Here is a 22391-nt window from a genome sequence, read left to right on the forward strand (position 1 = left end):
GAGCTTCTGACAACTTAGAAAAGGAATTGTTATGGGAAATTCTTAAGCACGAAGGCATACAAGAAGATTTAGTAGGGCTGCTGAGCGAGGTATATAGAGACAACCGCGTACGCTTTGTATGGCAATATTAAAAATAGAAGGTCCCCGGACCGGTGTATGTGGACGACATTGTGCTACTAGCGGACAATAAAAAAGATTTACGGATACTTGCGAATATCTGTGGGAATGCAGCGACAAATCTAGGCCTTAAGTTCAGCACAGAGAAATCAGGAATTATGATCTTTAATGAAGAGACCAGCAACTTCATGGTGTCAATTCAACAGCAAGTAATACCCATAGTGGAGCAATATTAGTACCTCGGCGTTCACATAAACGAAGGAAAAAGGTACTCAAGCAACCACCAAGATAATCTGAAAATAAAGGGGAAGCGGAATGCAGCAATAATGAAACACAGAGCACTGTGGGGCCACAATAAGTATGAGGTGGTGCGTGGAATCTGGAAAAGAGTAATGGTGCCAGCGCTAACATTCGCAAATGCCATTATATGCTTAAAATCGGATATATTGGCGGGTTTGGAAGTTAACCAAATATCAGTAGGCCGGTTGGCTTTGGAAGCCCACGGTAATACCACAAATGAGGCAGTGCAGAGTGACATGGGTTGGGCCTCTTTTGAAGTCAGAGAAGCGCAGAGAAAAATTATTTTTGAAGAAAGACTCAGGAACATGGATCAAAATTATTGGGGGTCTAACGTACACAAGTATCTGTACTTGAAATCATGGACACAGAATGGAGGAAGAGGTCAAGAAACTTGGCAACCAGGTTAATTGAAAGTTTTAAACAGACAACCAGGAGTCATCCGAAGAAAGTGAGAGAAACAGAGACAGTGAATTGGATGCAAAGAATGTAATTAGAACGGCAAATCTGTACGATAACACAAAGGGCAGCCCCTTGCTATTCGAGGATCGAGCTGGTTGCCTATCTAAAAAAAAAACATACCGGAGCAAATATTCGCAACAAGTTGAGGCATGTGTATGCTGCAGAAAAAATCTGGAGCACATCCTAAACGAATACGAAGGGATTCATCCAGTGAGAGCCGTAGGCAATGGACACCTTCCAGAAGCGCTTGGATTTATAGTGGACGGAAGCATAAACAGGTCAACAGTCGAGATAAGCAAGATACATTCAGAGTATTGGTGGGAAAAAAAGCAGGAAAGAGATTGATACGACCGGATCTGTTGCAGGCATAGGTAGCGATACAAGGTAGGTAGAGAGGGTTCTGGAAAGAAGAAAGAATAAAGAGAACATTACAAAAATGCTAGAATGAAAGCATGGATGACATACCTAATTAAATACATCAGACTAGGTGACTATTTTTCACCGTCCCGTTTCAAAGTGGATGCCACGAAATCATGAATATCATCATCATCATCATCATCGTGAATTTAGCTAGAGATGTCATTTCTTGAACCCATGCATATTTGGTGCCTTTAAATCTGTGTGTTTAAATTTATGTCAATTGGGGCGCCGTCTTTGTTTCCTACCATATGCAGACAGTGCAGGAACGCGGTTTTGCTGTGTTCGCCGCGCGCAAACGCACCAGCGGAATAACTACAGCCAGCGCAGCAGCAGATCAGTTGCACGACTGGTGGCAAGGAACCCCTCAGGTTAGTGCAAGTGCTATCTGTAGTCAATAGCAAACACGAAGAAAAAACTTTGGAATCTCATACCAGCCTTTTAAAACTTTAATACCTCACTTTGCCGAATGATCGCATGAGCAGACTTCAAGCTGGCATTTATTTGGTCAGTCAGTTTTGGTTTCTTTTAATAAAAATTCAACTGGGATCCACCTCCAATTTTTTCTGGTTTAACGCACATCAGAAAGAGTTTTGGGTTTCTTCTGAGAAAAATTCAACTACAATCCAACTTCGATTTCTTTGTTCAAACGTATATTAGATGCCCCTTCTGGACAATCACCGAACCAAGGTAGGGAAATTTGTCGTGTTTAAAAGAATTTCTCTTTGTTTTTTACCAGCGATTGGACAAAGATTGCCGAAATTGGTAACTTCAAGAAACAATTTGTGCCAATTTTACCGCTCCAACTCCATGCAAAAACAGTTAATACAAATCATTAAACAGCATCAGCCAGGTGGCCCCACGTTGGGCGCCAAAATATGGGCTCAGGGCAGTGGCTAGCTGCAAATAGAGTTGCTGCACAAAAATAACTTCGAAGTGCGAGTCGAGAAAGTAATCGTTTCGGGACTTATTGTAGGCAAAAACAGGCTGGTAGGAAGTAATATCAACCCTGGTCTGTTGGTCTCACACAAAAAAACACCGCATATCCACGGGGTGAATGATGATGAGTGGGCAAAGCTCCGGAGGGAATCATCGGTAAACCGTGAATCTTCTGTGTAATTCGCCCAGTCTCACCGCACTAAATCGAACGATTTAGTGCGGCGAGACTGGGCGAATCGAACATTGGTGTTCGACGAATCGAACACCAATGACACGCGCCATATGTGACGTCATTCCTATTTTATAACAGCGCCCTTCATTATAATTGCGCCATCTCCCGCTTAAGGGGACGCTAGCACAAACGTGTTAGAAACGTGCAGTACTCTCTAGTAAGGGGGAGAGGCCACAGCGTCTTACGCAGCCGTTTACACATGCCGGAACGTGCACCGCGTTTGCCGACGCCATCACATGACTGCTGAGAGAGTATAACCCCCGTATTCATAAACGCTCCTCGACTTGAACTTGACTTGCCAACGCCTTCAACGCGTTTCGAACGCGCTGCCCAAGGCGGTGGCAAGTCAAGTCGAGGAGCGTTTATGAATACGGGGGTAAGGCGGAGAGGCCACAGTGTCTTACACCAGCTTCTTACACGGGCCGTAACGCGCTAGCACAAACGCGTTAGAAATGCGCAGTCTTTCGTTAATGTTGGGTATTTATTGTCATCGTGGTGCGTGCGTCCATGTGCGCTTCGTGGCGTAGTGGTTAGCGCCGCGCGATCGGAAGCGAGGGGTCCCTGGTTCGATTCCGCGCTACGGACACAACTTTCGGAATAATTTTTTTTCATAAAAGTAGACGTGGCTACCTACTACATACTACAGAGGAGGGACAGACCCACACCCTAAGGAGCTTCGCCCCTAAAAACGAGAAAAAGAACTTATGTACATGAACAGGCTATTGCTATTGTATCAACAACTAGCTTTGTTAGTGGTGTCGGTGGTATGCAATAGAGCCGTGCCTTCCTTCATTTGTCAATGTGCTTTGCTGCTCAAGCTTTCCGATACAGTTCTTCAGCAAAGACCAGTTGAATACCGACTTATCTTGAATATGTGCTTTTCTCCTTACGACCTGTGCAATTTGCGTTGGGTGATTGTGATGAATCGTTGTATCGTAACTTTTTTTTCGTCATCACTGGTTATGGCACTTTTATTTGTTCATGAGTAAAATGTACCTGTCGCTGTTGATCAGTGGCTATGACGTTCTACTGTTAAACACGAGGCCGTGGGTCCGATTTGCTGCCGCGACGGCTGCGTTTCGATGCAGGCGATATGCGAGAATGCTCGTCCACTTGGATTAGCTGTACGTAAAGGAACTCCCGGTGACCAAAATTAGTCCGTCGGATTCTACTACGCCATCCGCCAACATTCACTTTGCCAGTTTTGGCACCTTATATCCCATAAGTTTAGCGAAAAAAAAAGAAAACACACAGTTTGTCTTTATGGATAAGTAGCGATTGTCTGCAAGTGTATCAGATCTTCGCCGTGATGTGGAATAAATGTCGCAGCTTTTCTACGCTTGTTACAAACATCTCGTTCCTAATACCACCGTTGCGCGTTGGTAAAACAAGCGAACCGAATTCAGCTTTTCTGCGTCAAAGCAAACCCATGGAGGATGCCTCTGCACGAAAGAAAACTGAAGAATAAACGAGGGGCTCTAATTTTAATTAAATGCAATTGCTTGAAGCCAAGAAAAGCATATGGTAAAATAAATGCGGTGTTCAATTGCAACTTAAGAATGATAAGGTAACGGAAATGGAAGTGGACGAAAAAAAAAAAACTACTTGCAGCGTGGTGTGAGCCGAACACACAGCTCCCGCGTACAGCGGCAAGTTGTGTTTCTCGCCCACTTTCATTTCCTTTTTTTCCTTGTCATTCTAGCATAATAAAACCATTGCTAATTTCCCCTTGACGTATCCTTGGCGTCATTGACTATTGTATTAACGTAGTTCTGTAAAGAAGGCTGTTCCTAAAACGGGACAAGCGGGCGCCCGTGTCTTCTTCGCAGGATGAGTGGGTGTCCATGGCGGTGATGAGCGATGGCTCGTATGGTGCCCCAGCCGGAGTGGTCTTCAGCTTCCCAGTTCGGATCGATACTCACCGTCGCTGGCACGTCGTGGGCGGACTAGTGCTGTCAGACTTTGCCCGGAAAATGATCCAAGCCTCGGGAAAGGAGCTCGTCGACGAACGAAACGAAGCCCTAGCTATCTGCAAGGACTGAGGGCCGAGAACCAATGCATACTTACACAGCACGCTCTGGACGTTCATCGTTTCCTTCTATACCCGGGTCTCGTCACTTGCCGCTTTAACTACTATCAAGCATAAGAGGCTTTTGTTTAATCTCTCTCTGACCCTGGATTCCTGAGTGACGGCGCATACTGTGGCACGTACTGACAGCCACGCCCGAAAAGTTTGCTAACAGCGCTGTGGCTACTGAGCACAATCGTACCCTAGTGCGTAGAAGTGAGAGGCCGCTATAATTGCTGTTATTGCAATAGCAATTAAATGGACACTCTATGCACCGCGGGAATATCGCACCCGCGTCCTAGGGTTTAACAGCGTAACAGGTTAACCGCTGAGCTACCACCGCAGGCAAAGCAACATTTCCATGCATGTACACACCAGATTTTCCGTCTGATCGCCCTCTACAATGCGCAAGGCATCAATAATAATCATCATCAACAACAAATATCCTCTAGCGGGCCCGGGCCTGGCCTGGTCATGAATACGCGCGCCCTGGCTAAGTTTAGTAATGAACGCACGGGCCCGGGCCGGGTCCGGGCTTGGAACCATGGGCTGGGGCCGGACTGGTTTCGGTCATGTGCACCCGGGACCGGGCCGGGCGCGGGCTTGGTATCACGGGCCTGGGCTGGGCCCGGGCCGAAAAATGAGGCCCGTGCAGTGATCTACGCACCCCCTCCCTCCCGCACTGCCTTCCCGCTTTCCTCCTTTCGCGAGCGAGATTGAGCCGCCAGTTTTCCTTGCGCCCGGTCGCATGCAGATACGCACTTGGTGCCGCAGCACAACGTAGCCCCCCCCCTCCCTCCCTCCTATCCCCCCACGGCCTTTCGCAAGACGAAAGACGTCGCGTTTGCTCTCCGCCGTGCTTTCACTCGCACATAGAGCATACGGCGCACGGCGACGATCTTATCGCCCTTGGACTCTATACAGAACCTCACGGCGACGGCAAAGACGACAGCGACGGCAGAAATCCGATCAGAGTGTCCGTATAATTGCTATCGCAATAAAACGCAGCTCAAAGATATGAATACTCTCAGAAAACACAAGTTTGCGGTGCCGAAAGGCTCACATTTATTACCATCACAACTGGTGGTGTTTTTCGGCAGGTGAATCAAATGTGTTCACTCTATAGCACCATTGTGGCCTACATCGCTGGTTTATTCTATCAGGAAAGCGTCTACTTATACCAGAGAGCTGCCGATAAATACAACACACAAGTAGTAAAACATTTTAGAGGTCTTTATTTTGAGCTGCGCCGAACTGTCTTCCTGGATACGGAATTCACCCCGACATCAGGTTTCGGAACCACCTGACGGCGAATAGGATGTACCTCACGTCACTCGACCAATTGTAGCAGTTCTGAAATAGTTGGACAATTTTTAGTAAAAGAAAAGGCAAGCAAACATTCTATACTGCCTAAGGTCAGCTTTTATTTTGCTCATTTCTACGTGAAATATGCAAGTATTCGCACAATGTTGCTCCTCTTCAAGCGCAACTTCGTTTAAATTGAAAAGCAACAAAATATAGAATTCCCTTTCATTGCAACAAACAGATCTCCAAAGCTTTATGCTCACGAAATGAGAGAAGTAGTCACCTCATGCATTCAAGTTATGGCGCTGTCGAACTGTGCCTAAGCCTCAACGAACTTTCCGTAAAATGTTTTATTGCATTTTTCACTGAATTACGAAGGCGCTGCTGAAGTTCCTCCGGTCGAGCGACCTAGATGAATGACTGTGACACTCCCGCGTTCCTTTGCGTTTTTTTTTTCATCTCCCTGTCATTCTCTGTGTGTGCGTTTCTTCTTTATCTTTCAGTTTCCCCTTTCCCCAGTGCAGGGTAGCAAACAGGATATATATATTCCGGTTAACCTCCCTATCTTTCGCAGATCATTTATCTTTGTCTTTCTTTCACTGCATTACAAAGTACCATTCGTTCCTGATTTAAGCAACCTATAAGTTAAAATGCTTGGTGGACTTCAATGACCATCTTCTAAAGCGGGGGATGGACTCTCAGAATTTTGAAATGAAATACATTTTTAATGAACAAGAAACGTCTGTATGAATGAATTACTTAAAATGTTTTGAAAGGGGCTGAGGGCTCTGACATCTTTTGTCTGCAGTCCTTCGATCTGCATTTTCTACTGTAGAGGCTGGCAATATAAACTCGTTTTAACCCGACAGATACATTCGGTATGACTAACAATCTCGAGCGCGAAACGAACAAGCCCCTTATAGAAAACGACGCATTTGGCTACAACGCTGATTAAAATTTTAGAAACAAGAATGGCGAGAAAATGTTCACAAAGCATGACTTTAGTTTAGACTGTTACATAGACTAAAAGAAGACTCATTGTTTTAAAAAATTGCAGAGGTCCAACGCACACGTAGAAATCTTATGCGAACTGAAGCTTTAGTTAAATCATATACGAATAACAGCGATGCGTATAACTGTGTTTATTTTCATCCAAAATAAAGGGATGTCTTCATTAATGTTTGTTCATCTGCCTCAAATGTTACAACTTTAATCTAATGTAGTATTAACGTTCATACCCGACACGGCTCGCGAGCTATAATGAAATGCAAATGCCACAATAGGTAGAAGATACACAGTGCGAGACATCTGCGCAGTGACGTCACGAAGACAACGTGACGTATGATGCTTGCCGAGAGCAGAATGGTGATTACAGGTGAACGCACGGAAAAGTAGGACGCATATCCAACTACATTTCTAAATTTAGTGCCCCATTGTGTCATAACAGCCTGTACGCATCCTGCATGTTTGACCAAGAATGAGCCCACATCCAGTGGCATAAACCGAATGCATAAATAAAAGAAATTGCAAAATCGTGAAATGTAACCAAATTGTAGCGCTCTGTACATCGTGCAGCCACTAGCCAGGTGTCCGATATGCCCAATAATTGAGATTGTTCATACAGAAAGTGTAACCCTTAAAGGTTACGAACGTTACGAAGCCAGAATATTCAGTACTCTCATAGTCATAGTAAACTTTATAGTAAACACGATAACTTTACAGCCTTAAATTTTCTTTCCACTTCATCTTCTTTGTGTCAAGCTAATTTAAAGCATGTTCACACACTATCATAAGTAGGACGCATAACGCATAGTCGAGGCGTAAAAAATTCCAGAAGAACCCATGTAACGATGAATGTCAACGTTAACTGGATTGGCTTTGCAACAACGTAGTGAGACACCGCATTGCCAATGCATAGACATATCGTGTGCGAGGCGTTTATGAAGCTGGGCTCATTGTTTCATTAGCGGTACATATATGCAGCAGAAGTTATACAGACAGAATTCCCATAGTTAGAAACTGCAGCAGGACTTGGTCTAAGTTACACAATAATATATAAATAAAAAGGCGTCAATTGCGGTTATGAATAAACAAAGAACGGATTACACAATTTCTCCCGCGCTACCTCCTGGACACGCGGCGCCATCTGGCACCGTCACCGCGAAGTTCGCGCTATGCACGTGTGTGAAATACTTTAAGATTATCTTATTATATATGGTGCAGGTTCGATCTCACCCAGCCCCGGATAAATTTTAAATACGCTTTCGTAATGGAAGATCGGCAAATGCACATATCCAGTACTTTACGGTGGCGTCAAAGAGGATCGTCGAAGAGCGGAACATACTATACTGTTGTTCCGCGCCTTACGTTCTACAGCCTAAACCACAAAAACCTCTCGCAAGCAATTTCTAAAATAATCCTTGTGGCTTGCATTCTAGTTTCGGCTCTGGCAGTCGTGTTCAGCGGTTGATTGCGCATCATTCAAAGAACAAGCGTCATAGTGCTAGCCAAGATTTACAACAACGCGCCTACGCTGGCAAGTTGAAGGAGGGCGCGGAGGGAAGTTATCGATCGTATGAGTCACCAAGGCTAAGCCTCAAGTCCCGACAGACATTCGAATGACCACACACAGCTCGTTCGTCTCCGCACCAATGAACAGTCCGCCTGAGGCTGTCGCAAGCCAAATTATGAACAATGCTTGGCCTCCTAAACAGCCTGAACCCAAGGTGTTACCAAATTAATTATCAGGTGAAGGGCTTATTTGATTGCATTCTCCGAGCTTCTTTCATTTATTTGTACCTGTCGGGATGATAAACCACTGTCAGACCTGACAATGCTGCTTTCATAAAAAAAAGCACATGACGTTAGCCTGCCCAAAGCGGCAGATATACCACGTGACGCCGCGACCCTGTTATGCGATCCTTCGGGTACATTATCAGCCGAATATTTAAGCTCAACGAACGTCACTCACGTTAAATTTGGCCAGTATTTCTCCGAATACAACATTGTACTTCTCTTTGAAATCCTACAAGAGAAAGAGAAAGACGATTACATGCGTCAAATTTATTCAAAGAGAGGAGCGCGTTTCGTTGCAAGCGCAGCCGGACTTCAAAAAAAAATTGCAATTTCTAAATTACAATGAAAAGAACCATACAGTGTTATTTCAGGTTTAGTAGCATATGCTTGAACTGCAATATTGCTGTCATAATTATTTGCCTTTTTGGGAAGCGGGCACGCCGACTATTACAGTCGGAATTTTTATAGTTCCCCACTTTAGCGACTCGGTCTTTATTTAATAAAATGAAGCCGGTTTGTTTTTTAAGGTATCCGAGGGTCCTTTACAACTACCTTCATCCACAAAGACCACTATAACGGCGGTGAAGCCTTAGGGGCACGAAGTTTCAAACGGCGCAAGCACTGTGAAGACAAATAAAGTAGGGGTTTGTAAAATTACAAAACACATAAGTATTTCATAATAACTGGCCTAGAAAAACGATAGAAATGTTATACAAAATATTGACACGACTATTGTATCTACGTGGCCGAATAGCAGCGCTTAAAAGTTGTTGAGCGGCTAAAATTATTTCATAGGATGTATTTACTGCTTCACATTGAATACCCATTGTATAGATTACTAGGCTGGACATAGAAGCATCATTGACGAAGATGTGTGGATGGCACGAAAGGTACAGCTCCCGGACGGCGTATGTTTTATGCTTTTCGTAAGTAAGGAACGGTATTTCATTCGTAAGTAAGGAACGGTTTTTGTGTTGTGCGTTTGGTTTCCTACTTTTGTCCGTGTTAGCCCCACCTACATTTCAACAGTGTGTATTAAGAAGCATATTTGAAAATATATATATATCCCGAGATCTCTAGGTATACTGAACTTTATGGTGGAAGGAGCAAAGCGTATTTCCATTTTCCTTGTGCACTATAGATATAAAAGCTACAGCAATTGAAAGGACGCGCTAAAAAATAACAATAAACTAATAGTTAAGGCCAATACAAAACACATATAACGTTACAATATCAATAAATTGTGGGGAGGGGTAAATAGGGATTTCACATATATCCAAAAAGCATACAATACACATTCAATGTACGAGAAGTTATCTACATACGTAAAAACATCAGAATTAGTCTTCCTCTTGCTTTGGTCATTCTTAGCATTGCATTTATCTCTCGCTCTACCTATGATCACCAATGAACCCGGATGTTGAGAAACACTTAACGTTTTTCTACGAGAAGTACTTTCAAGCAGCATTTCGTAGGTTTTGCGAAGCTAAAGCTGACGGGTAACAGTGAATGTAGAACACCAAAGCAATCAGAATAAAAATGCTTGGCAACTTGAGAAAGATTGACTGAACTTTGCACAAATTGTCACTGAACGCATGTTCTTGCGAGTCCTGCCCTGAACGATAAGAGAAATTACCTCTAGAATCTCCTAGGAAATCCCGTTCGATATACAACACACGATCGAGGCCCATAACGCCTAACGTGCCTGGGATTCACAAGACAGTGGACCTAGACAATCATCGTGGCAGTGAAAGCATAGAGAAAGAAAAAAAAAAGTTAAGAGCGGACACTCCGCGAAATCTGGCCTCAGGAAGTACGTCACGACCACGTAACAAACTAGTGCTCTCACCAAACGCCAGAGGACGCAAGTGCGAAAAACAAAAAGTTATCATCAATTAAACAGAATGTTTTTTTACAAAATAATAATTATGCGCCTATATTTGACATGTTATTTATACACAAAAACAATTTATTCAACGCACCTTACGTGGTTATTATTGCGATAGCAATTATATGGACACTTCAACCGGATTTCTGCCGTCGCCGTCGCCGTCGTCGTCGCCGTGAGGTTCCCTATAGATAAAATCTTCGCCGCGCGCCGTATGCCCGAGCGGAAGCGTGCGGGGACGCGTGCTATCACGGAGAGCGAAGGCACTCAATATCCCACGCGCAAGCAAGGAAGCGGGAAGCGAGCGCCAGAGGGAGCGGGGGGGGGGGGGGGGGGGGGGGCGGCGCACTTCTCTGCCAACAACCGCGCTCTTTACTCGTCGCTCGCGCGCACCGTCTCTTATCTCCACACGGCTCTGACCTTTATGCGCCGTACATTCGCCCGCAGCGGCGTATGCTTGCTGCCACCGTTTTGACAGTCGTTGTCTGCAGTCATTCAGTGTGATCTATTCGTGTTTGTGCGCGCTCACACCATGCTTGTTCATTCAGTTAGTAATAGTCGGGCCACATTTTCCAACGCACGCTACACATGCAATGCTGCCCGGATCGGCAGTGCAGCGCTACCGGTGTGTCCCTTCGCACGCGCTGCCCACGGGAAGCGCTTCTCATCAACACCACTGTTTCACACGCGCTTTCTCGTGGTCATCCAGTCTCTCTTCATGTCCGTCTACTTACGCCGCAGCACACCTGCTTACTTAAAGCTCATGTTTACTACAATTCATATTGCTACCAAAGCCGCTCACCTTACTTCGTATGACATTGCTGTGTTGCTATCGCATTCATTGCTTCGCCCTTAAGGCGAAACTGTGACATTTTTTTTTGTTCAGCCGCACTGCCATAAGCAGCATCTACGATTTCGCGCCGAGAGTACTCGCCATACCAGCATGCGACAAGCCCAGGCATGACCATAGGCATGACAGCGGGAAGGTTTCGTCAACGTCGGCTGCTTCGGTGTTTTCGTGTGTGAGACAGCAGGTGAGGTACGTTTTCAAGCGAAGCTTGTTGAATTACATGTTGTTGGGCTAGTTGGGTCATTGAATCAGAAAAAGGTTACAACTGCGCGAATAAGACGCCATGTAAGAAACATAAACACGCCCACACGCGTTGCGCTTCGTGTGGGTGGGCGTTTCTGTGTTTCTTACGTGGTGTCTTATTCGCGCAGTTGTAATCTTTTTCTGGAGCTTGTGAGGACGGCGAGGTTTGCTAAAAAAACTGTTTGCGGCTGTATGCGGCGGCAAGACGTGAACATTGTGCAACGTATGCAGAATCGCGTTCGGCTCGATGGAACGGAACGCCTCCGTCCCATCGTGGAACGCGTACAAGAACGCGTACAAGATTTCGCCCTAGTATAGCAAACTGGGGCACGGCGTCAAGCCGAGGCGACGCGTGCTGTGCGCTGAGCTCGGTGCGAAACATTAGGGAGTTTTCGAATAGCGTACGAAAAGCTTGCGGCGTAGCGGCGAACGCGTCGTACGCTCGCGGGCTCCCCTTAAGTGAAGCCCGCAACGCTACGCCCGCAAGCTTTGCTTTCGCTATTCGAAAACTCGAAAACTCCCTGTTGAGGAGCGGTCGCTGGGCCTCGCATGCTTCACGACGCGTTTCCCGAAGCCTCGGACCACGAATAAATCCTGGTGTGCATTTACTGACATTTTCAGACCGCGCTGATGCCATGCCGTCCGGCGGTCCAAGCTACGGCAGCTACTGCTGTGTTTCGTGGTGCTTGAACAATGGCAGAACCCACAAGAAGCCAGGGACGAGTTTCTTCCGCATACCACGGGACGGCAGGTGCGCTAAAGCTTTTGTATGGTTTGCATGTCTTCAAGGTTACTTTTCGTGCTTGCTCAGTGAGGCTAACAATAACAAAATCACTGTTCGAGCACTTCGCCTTCAGCTGATAGTTCATTGCCGATGCAGGATGACAGCATGGATGCAGTATGCCGGACGAGATGATCTCCTGAGTAAGCCGGCCAGGCTATTGTACCCAACGTACAGGGTTTGCAGCGACCATTTTACTGCTGAAAGTTTCATGGACCCTGGGCACACAAGGCTTACAAGAATGGCTGTTCCCAGTGTGCAACCAATTGCACCATGTAAGTGATTGACAGAAACTCAATTATCTGCGATACAGCCACTTCTTTTGAATCAGTGGTGACAGTTAACCTGGAAGATATTTGTAGCCGATGGAGAAACCTCGCTGTAGAAGTAACACTTCGAAAGTCTTAAATTTTGTGAATTGTGGGCTAATACCTTCCTAACAGCTTTACATTCCTGTCATTCTTTTATGCTATTGACCTGTGCAACTTGTTTTGAAATACATTGAAGGGCTATTTAACGTTAACTTGAAGCCTTCATGCACATGTACACATATACCTCGTATCAAAGAAAGCTGGCACTGTCGATAATTCCACAAACCACAAATTGCTTGTTTCTCTGTTGATGCATTCTCTTTTCTTCCACCTACCAATTCATGCGTTTGAAAGGGCGGTTTAAATTTCCCTGTGCTACAAGCTTTGTAACTTGTACCAACTACACATATATGCAGGTTCTCTGAGCATCGCTTCAAGTAGTGACTGGGACATGACTGCAGAAGCCGCACTGCAAGGTGTGGATGTGCTTCAGTTTTTGTTATGTTAAGCCTCTTACTGACAAATTGTTGTTGTTTCCTTTCTTTAGGGTCTGCGGCAGAGGCTTCGAAAAGCGGCTCCCACACATTGAAGTGCCCCGAGGAGCAGGGTGTGTACAGTGTCGACTTGTCTTTTTTTTCGAACTGAGTTGACTGTTGACCAAACCTCTACAGGTGGCAGCTCCCATGTAGCTGGTGAAGGAGTTCCTGCTGACTGCGTCTTGCTGGAGGAAACCTTGGGCAGTCGCTCAGTTGTCCCAAAGGGAACATGTGTGACTGGTGAGTTTACTGTTTGCTTCAACACTTATGTTCACTTCAACAGACTATTGATATAGAGACTTCCGCAGGCTGCTCGCAAGATTGTTCCGACAGCAGTGTCCGAGGTACTGAACAAGCTTCACAAGACTCTCCAGAAGATGTGTCCTCCAACAGCTCCACGCCTGAGTGCCCTACAGCAAATGGTCACAACAACGTCCAATCACAGCAACAACAATGACAGTGATAATGCACTGTGTGCAGCCTTTTTGAAAAATAATGAGCGAAAGTGGTTTTCTTCGGCTGTTAGCCCTCTGATACCGCTTTTTAGCACCAATTAAGGTCCACAATTTTGGATAAGTGATGACTACCATCTATTTCAACTTGGAAGCGTCACAGCAACGCCCAGACGCAAGTAACTTGGGCTCTAAGTTTTTGATGAGAGCGACACATAAGAAGGGGCAACAGGTCTGCGAGTGTTGTAGCATAAAGTCTGTCTTTCACATTGTGGGCAAGCTGCCCTACCTTTCCGAGGACGAACAGGCAACGTTGAAGCATCAAGTTCGCTTTTTTTCTCATTTTGGGCAAGTTGCTCTTAAGAACAGCCAACACACTGTATTTTTGCTTTTCTGATATATTGTGTCGTGTGGTTTCTGTACGCTTTTTCTTTTCTGTGCATTACTTCTGTTAACCCGAGTCGTGACTCGGGACTTTATTGCTGTGTATACGTCACTTCTTCCTTCTTTATCAACTTTGTGCGCTGAGTTTTTGCCATAGATCCATATAGATCCTTACCCACTTGCCCAGTGCGTCATTCTTCACCAGCTTGTCGGCTACTGCCAACTCTAGCGATGTGTGCGTTGTCTGTGTTCTCACTCTATTTGTTAGAATTTATTTGTAAGTCTAGATGCATTTGTTGTCTACTTTGCATTTCTGTGCGATGTTCTTCTCATTTTGTGCTTTTTATATGCTCAGCCTCTACCTTGCCTTGGAATAAAAACATTGCGGGTACTCTGTCTCTTTGATTCATATATAGATTGACCGCTTGTTCCAAAAGAAAAGCGCGATGAATAAAGCCGTAGTGCATTATGATTACCTGCATATCTTTCTATTATAACTTAGTCGAAATAAAGATTACGTCATGACCTCAATTCGCACGCACAGTTTTGAGCTAAAACAAATAGGGAATCGCTAAATCAAAACGACAAACAATAGCATTGCTATTTGGGCGGAGAAAAGTGGTCTGAAATCATTAACTTTCGCCATAGCCAAACGTCGGTTGCGCACAGTAATCCAAAATTCGCGCGAGTGAAACCGAAACGGGAAGCGCAGGCCAGTTGCTCTCACCAACCACCAGGTGCGCTAGAGTCGATTGGGCCGCCGGGGTCTATGGCAGTGTCCACTCTTTAACTTTTTTTTCTTTCTCTATGGTGAAAGTAATGCACGAAAAGAATCCGAGAACTGTAGGCTCGGGAAGTGATCCGTGCTAGATAACACAAAGTGGTTAGGTTACGCATGTCAGATGTTATATTAGCCAGCCTGTCTCTGCTCGATCAGAACATATTTGCACGTGCACACACAGCCACGTTAATTTCATGTCCGGCTACATCTATCAATTCTCGTTCACAGGCTCTCAATGTTAAAGTTATTTCGCTAGGGGGCACGAGCTGCTAGCTCTGTATACAACACGCTCCTTTTTCTCGCTTATTTTATCAGGTCATGTGAGTAGGAGGCCGGGCAGAACGTCCTGAACGGGTGGGATGAGCTTCAACATTACTGCTGGCACCACAATGCACGAGAACATGCGGCACAGTCCCTAGTGCTGCACCATTTGTGTCCGTGTTGAAGGCAGTGTAGAGATAACCTGCACATCTTTGGGCTCGAGCTGGTATAGCGCCATCTCAGGGCAGCAAGCTGGCTGCTCTTATGTCGAAACGGCTTCTTCGATATGTTCCTGCTTCAATTCTCTTCATGATGAATAAGCACAGTTCTGGGATAGCACCTGTGTTCCCAACCAGTGATAACCCAGTTTTCACTGATTGGGAACCTGATTCAAATATGCTGTACAGATCCCAGTGGTTTCAGCGTCACTGTGCATGTGTTCTTCAGCTTGACGAGCTTGCATGCCATGATGATGGGCCTTAGTAGGGTAGCCTGGCTTCACCAGTGTTGGGTTCATTAGCATAAGGGTGCGAACCTTTCATCCCGCCAACACTTCTGCTGGAGAGGGCAGTGCGGACGTTAGAATTTGCCCTTTAGTTGAGGACAGCCATGTGCAACTCCTCCCTTACTTCCTGAGTCTTAGACAGTGTGTTCTTCATTGTGTGACTGCTATTTCTGCTTGTGTATTCAATCTGGAATAGTGAGGTGACCAATGGCAATGCTTAATGTCTATGACTATGAGGCATGAAAGCTTGCAAGCTGGCTGCTATGAAACGGAGACCCGTTGTCCGAGTTGAATTCATGTGGTATGGCGAACCACGCGTATATTTTGAGGACGCTAATAACAGAGCGTAGACACCAGATGTCGATGGCTGTCTTTCAACTTCTACGTACTTTGAGAAATAGTGAACTGCAAGCAGATGATCGAACACATTAAGGGGGGCGATGTCCATTCTCCGCTTTTGCCATGATAAGGACAATAGTAGGACACCTGACAGTAGTTCCCGATTGCTTAGCTGACATGTGACGCTGACATGTAGTACAATGTTTCACCATGTTTTTCATATCTTCATTCATCCCTGGCCACTAAACAACCCCTCTGGTTCTGACTTTGCATGCGGACATATTGCGATGCCCAGGATGAAGCTTTGCAAGGACTGATGGGCAAGCAACCTGTAGAATGACCAAGCGGACACCTTTACAAAGCAGTAATTCAGCCACATGAAGTTCTTCGTTGCAGTTCCAGAATCTCTGCGCTGAAAGATTCATTTTCTGTCGCTCTGGCCAGCTATCTTGTATGTACTCCATCTCGAGTTTAAGTGTTGAATGAGCCTCTGTCGACATCTTGATGCGGTCACTGTTTCACTGGATGCGTGAGAGAGAAGATAAAGTGAATGAGATGTGGTGTTTACAGATTGTGTGTTAGCAGTGGCCAATGGCAAGGGGGTTCTGGAGAGAGCGTCTGTTGCAACAAGCTCTTTCCCTGGGACATGCACCCGTTCACTGTAGCATTGCTGCAGCCGAAGCACTTTGGGTGTGACTGCATCAATTGACTTCTTAACAAGGCCTACAAGGAGCGGGTTATTAGACTGGGCTACATATGGTTTCCCATAGAGGCAGTAATAAAAGTGCTCAGCACCATTCATAATAGCCAGCAATTTCTTTTCTATCGGCGGGTGCTTCTTCTGAGCACTTGATAGTGTTGCCGATGCGGAAGCGTGAGGTTTACCCTGCTACAAAAGGACTGGACCCAAGGCACATGAGATGGCATCGACAGATAATGTTGGATGCTCTTTTGCATTAAAGAAGGTTAGGATGGGCGGTTTTCAGAGCAACATCTTCAAATCCTCGAAGCACTTCTGTGTATTCGCGTCCCAAACTCCCAGGGTGTCCTTACGCAACAGCTGTCTAAGTGAATACGTTCGCTGGGCTAATATGGTGCGAGCTTAGTCAAAATATTCACCAGCCCAAGAAAATGCTGCTGATCTTGTCTGTTGGCAGGTACGGGATACGGTTGTATCGATTCAACTTTTACTGTGTTCGCTTTAATTCCGCCTGCACTCACCACATCGTTATGGTACTTCGCTTCTGACACTGCCAACTTCAGCTTATCCTTGTTGAATTTTCTGCTTGCAGAGCGTGCTTTCTGCAGTACATGGCATATTGCTTTCAAGTGAGTGGATATGAGCGGTGAGGCAACCAATATATAGTAGAAGTACGCATTTATGTTCTCTTCTGAGTCAAACACATGATTCCTTGTGTATTGTAACAACTTGGGTGCAGACCTTAGGCTAAAAGGCATAACCAGGAATCGATAGCGACCAAAAGGTGCTGTGAATGAGTAAATCCGAGAACTGACGTCATCAGGCTTAACGTCATGAATGGCGTGCGAGGGACCAAGTAGTGTGAACATTGAAGACGCATGCGGCTTCCAAAGATGGTATCTGATCACGGGGGCGCCGGATAGCCTTGTTTAGCTTGCATGAATCTAGGCATATACGCAGCGAACTATCGTTCTCGGTTTACGTATGTCTTCGACAGCTGTGCTGTCATGCACTGCTCCTTAACAGTTTGCGGAGGAAAAGTTCTTTGAATGCGTTATCGTTAATGCCATGCACAATCTGCTCAAAGATCATGCCACTCCATGCATCACCCTATGCACCCTGGTTGGCTTGCTCCTCACCGCGTCCACTATTTCTTCAAATGTTTCGCCATACGATTGTCACATGTTGCGCAACATGAACAGGCCATTCTTCGTATTAAATTACCTCTCGAAGTGCTGATGGAACAGCACGGTGACATTGGTGATCTTTGGCTTTTTGTCCGTGAAGGTGAACCCTTACTATTCGGTCATAAGCTCCTGACCACGAAAGCTAAGTAAAAGCGCACCGTGGATGTCATCATCTTTTTTGCAGTGCTTCATGACCTGTTCGTAGAGCAGCAGTTTGTCTTTCCAGTTTGTCTACGCTGCCACGAGGTTGGAACTTGACGTGAACGGCGAAATTGGTGCGAGAAACGCCATTCCAACAACACACAGCGAAAATAACCTTACTAATTTGTATAGACAGGCACTTCTGAGGCTTTGCAAATGAAGTAATAATCTGCCTCTGCTCGATCAGAACTTATTTGCTCGTGCACACATGATCGACCACATTTATTTCACGTCTGCCTACATCCAAAAAGCCAGGTCACAGATTCCCAGTTTCCAATTTCTCCCACTAAGGGACACTAGCTGTGAGTTCTCCTTGCAACAACGCATAGTGCATGTACTTCTACTTAATCCTACAAGAAAAGAGAAAGACGCGGAACTGCCGTCGTAATGCAATCGCTAGGCTACACCAAGCGTCATGAGCAGGCTGTATTACACCACGCTGCATGATCCTGACATGTTGCTCAACAAATCGTATGAGTCGGCCTTTTCATTCTCACCGGGTGCACAGTGTCATAGTAGCTGCCCGCTTTGAGCATGCAGTCACCCATGGCTTTCTTGAAAGCAGTCCTGTTCTGCAAAAGCACAGGAACCATAAGAAAATCAATATCTACGACATGCATTCAAGGAAGCCTAACAGTGCACAATTTACTACAAAAATGCAATGCAAAACTTTTCAGAAGCTCAATTTGCAAAAGTGTATTTCGTCCTTTACCACGTGCATTTTTTTCAACAGCGATTAGCTAGCCAACCACTTAAAATATTAAATTTTTTTGTCAGCCTCAAGGTATTGGTGATGCAATCAAGGGCCGGTTAATGTTTCTTCTCAATGGTTGCTTTTCTTTCCAATCAATCAGTCGCTTTTTGTTTGCCGTTTGCCTATGTAAGTAGATGAGAAAAAAACTGTGAGGTGCTTTCAAAACCCTAAGTGGATGAGAAAAAATTCGAGATGCTTTCAAAACCCTCAACCCCCTGGGAACATGCTACAGCAATGCAGGGCACAAAGGGGACAAGCACAAAAAAGGTGAAAATAAAGGCGCAGCATGTAACCGCACACAAGATGAACACCGCACGCGCTTGTATATAATGCATGACCAAACATGTATTGTATACTGCACATACTTATCAAGGAGAACACAGCAGTGACAACCGCAATATAAAGTTTCAAAGTTTGACAAATGCCCTTGACCATTAAAAGCAACAAATTTACAGGATGTCCGCATAGATACGTAGATGATTACTCAGAAATATTACCATATGGAGCAGTAGATTCTTATCTACCTCTCCTGGCGGAATATACGATGATAAGGTGGTACATGATGTCACCAGGCTGGTCTTGGTAGCTACGCAGGCGGGTGGCTTGGATGACCACGGAAGCAACTCCAATTGTGGCGGCAAGATTGTCATATTGTATAGCGACCGAACACTTGGCCTGCATGACACTACTATCATCACGAGCCTCACAAACACCTGCCAGCCAAAATACTTGACTAACAGCTCTCTTCAATGAACACGCTTAGCAATTCTGAACTGGACCCGTATTCACCAAACTGTTCCTAGGTCGTAAGAGCGCCTACCGCGAGCGCCAGCCGCTAGACATATCCGACGTATTATATGCGAACACAGCCAGCCAATAAGAGTGTACACTTACGAACGAAAATCTTTGTGAATTTGGACCCTGAACTACAGTTTTACGCGAGGTGTTGTCTCGAGGGAACCAGTGCCAATTTTTCATTCGCGAAACTTGCAGTTTAACAACCTCCAGCAACAATTTATTTCAGCTGCGACGAAATTCACCCTTATCAAGTTTATTATTTTCACGTTGCTTCTGCGTTTGTAATTGGTGTTTCGTGCTAAGAAACTATAAAAATTTTAAATATTTAGTAACATTAAAAGTTATTCTTGGTTTTATTCTATGCGTTCCACTACATTTAGGGTACCAATCCTCTAGCCGTTAGCTATTCTTCGCAGCTGAGTCATTTACAGTGCCGCTTTAGAATCCACAGCCTTATGCTGCAGCGTAAGCACGTTATGATTTGCCTCTCAACAAATACGGTGGCAAGCTGACAAAACGTGTTCAATGGTATCTGCACAGTTCATTATTGGTCATTCAATTTCATAACTCCGAGTCATAAAACACCCTGATGTGGTTACGACCAGTAGGGCACTGCGGTTAAACTTACTGTCAAAGTGTTCAGCCTTCCGGTCCCATTATTTTCTGTTCGGTATCGTTCTGTCGCGGGCTTCTTCCGAATAGCACTTTAGCAGCATGCTGTTTCTGTACTTAACGTTTAACGCCCTCTTGTGAAGATTGCCGCAGCGAGTAAAAGTTAGAAATTGGGCTTCAATACGTGATTCCAAAATGCGGTTACAAGCCTTTTGAAGGTGCTGCCAATTTCCGCCGAGCAATTTCTCTCATGGGCTGGCAAAGGTACACCCTCGCTCCGTAGCGTTACAGACACTGTCTCGTACTGTACGGCAATCACGTGACATACAGCCGTGAATTCCCTCAAGCAAGCTTTCTATTAGGGTTGAAGCTCGGTGACTTGAAATTCGAATTCGGGATCGCGAAAGGCAGCCACACTTATAAGGCCCCATAAAACTCCCGCAGGTCCCAGGTACTATAAAAATCCATGCTAACAAGTTTTTTGCATCCACTCCGCTTCTGCGGCCGACCTAGCGCTGGTCCATCAGGCCACCCCGGCGCCCGTGCTGCCTCCACTACACCACCTCAGCCTGATGGCATCATCGCTTGAGCCAACCAATCAGCGCCGTCCCCTTCCCTCAATTTTTGAAGCCCTTGCCAGAGGCGACCAGTCACCATGCATTGCTATCTTCCCTCTCGCCTTTCTCCTCCGCTACTTTTTCACTCCTCCAAGTCCAACCACCACACATCCACCGGCCACAAGACCTCGCCACAAAGAACGTTTTTATTAAAAGTGCTCTCGGCAGGTACCTATTCCAACCACCGCCCACAACATCAAAAGCACTCCGACGTCACAAGGAAATTTTACTTTATTATCGTTATTTTATTATTATATGGTGGTCAGGAGATCTTGTCACCTTGTCTACTCATTTTCGCATAGAGATGCGCAAATAATTAAGTCCACAGATGTCATAAATAAATCACTTAAAAGGACTCAAGGTGAAAGTAAACTCAAACCGACAGTAACACTAAAATTATCTCCTCTAGGAAAGAAGAGCGGAGCGCCTTCTGCAAACCGACACAGTATAGCGACCATAATAGTTGCGGCCGTCGCAAGGGGCAGTAGCTGCACAAGTGGGCACTTCGGGCTAGCATGCACATACTGCTATATTTAATCCTGTCCGTTCTCCACGAGGGTGCAACTACGCAGCCTATGCATCCGTCCAATGAAATATATCGCCGAGGCGGCAGATACAAGTTCGAAAGAAGTAGATCCTGGTTTATGTTGTAAAAAAAAACACTGCTCACCACACACGCACTATCACAAACACACAAGTGCGCAGAACTACGACACAAATACTGGTCTCTAGATGCAGCATCCTGATCTCGAATCCTCCCTTCCAATCTCAAAGGCCGGGCTTGTCGTACTGCGGGTGCCGCAAGCTACTGCCAGCGCAGGAAGTTGGTCGCTATTCGATACCACATATCGCTTCTGCACAAATCGCATCTCCACCGACCTTAGCTTAAAATTAAAACTGATTTCGAAGGCCCTCCTTTTCCGTACTACGGCGGCCGAAACTTCGTCATAGTTGCTAAAAAGTACACTGTCATTCAATGCACGCCTTACTCGGGTGCCTGTTACAATTGAGCGTTTAGCATTTTTTTAATTTCCTGTCGTGTAATATATGGTGCGTGTGACGATCGAGGATGCGTTAGAATCGAATAAATGCAATATGCAAAGCTGAAGTAAATGCGATAATATGCAGCAGGAAATTCGGCATGTGGTACTCACCTTCCAATGCTCCTCATTTTCTGCATGACATAGTCGTACTACGGCGCATGCACGGTCAAGTTCCTGTTAGAAGAAGTGAACAGACATCATGTAACGAACGAGCCGAACGTTTCTATCACTTTCACTGCAAATTATATTTTCATCTGCTGTACAACCTACAGAGTTTCGTCATTTCCAGAAAGCAAGAATTATCGACAGCATTCGAGTGAAATATAGTGTGCGTAACGGCCTTTTGTATTACGATGTATATTTCTGCTACTCATTTTGCATATTTTCTAATACGCTTTCCCTAGATCATTGTCCTCATTGCGAATGAAGGGACATGAATAAAAACAAATTATACATCCAGGTCAACATCAATATCAATTCTTTTTTTGCGTTTTGTGCGCAGGCTTGCGCCCAAA

At 45.3% G+C, this 22391-nt stretch overlaps 1 protein-coding gene and 1 long non-coding RNA gene across 2 annotated transcripts in view; one reads left to right on the forward strand and one right to left on the reverse strand.

Moving 5' to 3' along the window:
- The window catches only part of LOC119459008 (malate dehydrogenase, cytoplasmic-like), a 32864-nt gene extending 28211 nt beyond the window's left edge, over positions 1 to 4653 (forward strand). Inside the window, exons 7-8 of the mRNA XM_037720856.2 lie at positions 1551 to 1664; positions 4294 to 4653. Of these exons, the coding sequence (XP_037576784.1) occupies positions 1551 to 1664; positions 4294 to 4506 (327 nt within the window). The 3' untranslated portion in view covers positions 4507 to 4653. The remainder of the gene's footprint in view (positions 1 to 1550; positions 1665 to 4293) is intronic.
- Positions 4654 to 8808: 4155 nt separating this feature from the next.
- On the reverse strand, positions 8809 to 22052 carry LOC125946859 (uncharacterized). The gene is made up of 3 exons (XR_007467933.1): positions 21988 to 22052; positions 18550 to 18624; positions 8809 to 8862 (listed from the first exon to the last, which is right to left on the reverse strand). It is a non-coding gene; the product is annotated as an uncharacterized LOC125946859 (long non-coding RNA).
- Between the last annotated feature and the right edge of the window lie 339 nt (positions 22053 to 22391).

Source organism: Dermacentor silvarum, chromosome 7, assembly GCF_013339745.2.
Source record: "Dermacentor silvarum isolate Dsil-2018 chromosome 7, BIME_Dsil_1.4, whole genome shotgun sequence".
In the NCBI taxonomy this organism is placed as follows: Eukaryota; Metazoa; Arthropoda; class Arachnida; order Ixodida; family Ixodidae; genus Dermacentor; species Dermacentor silvarum.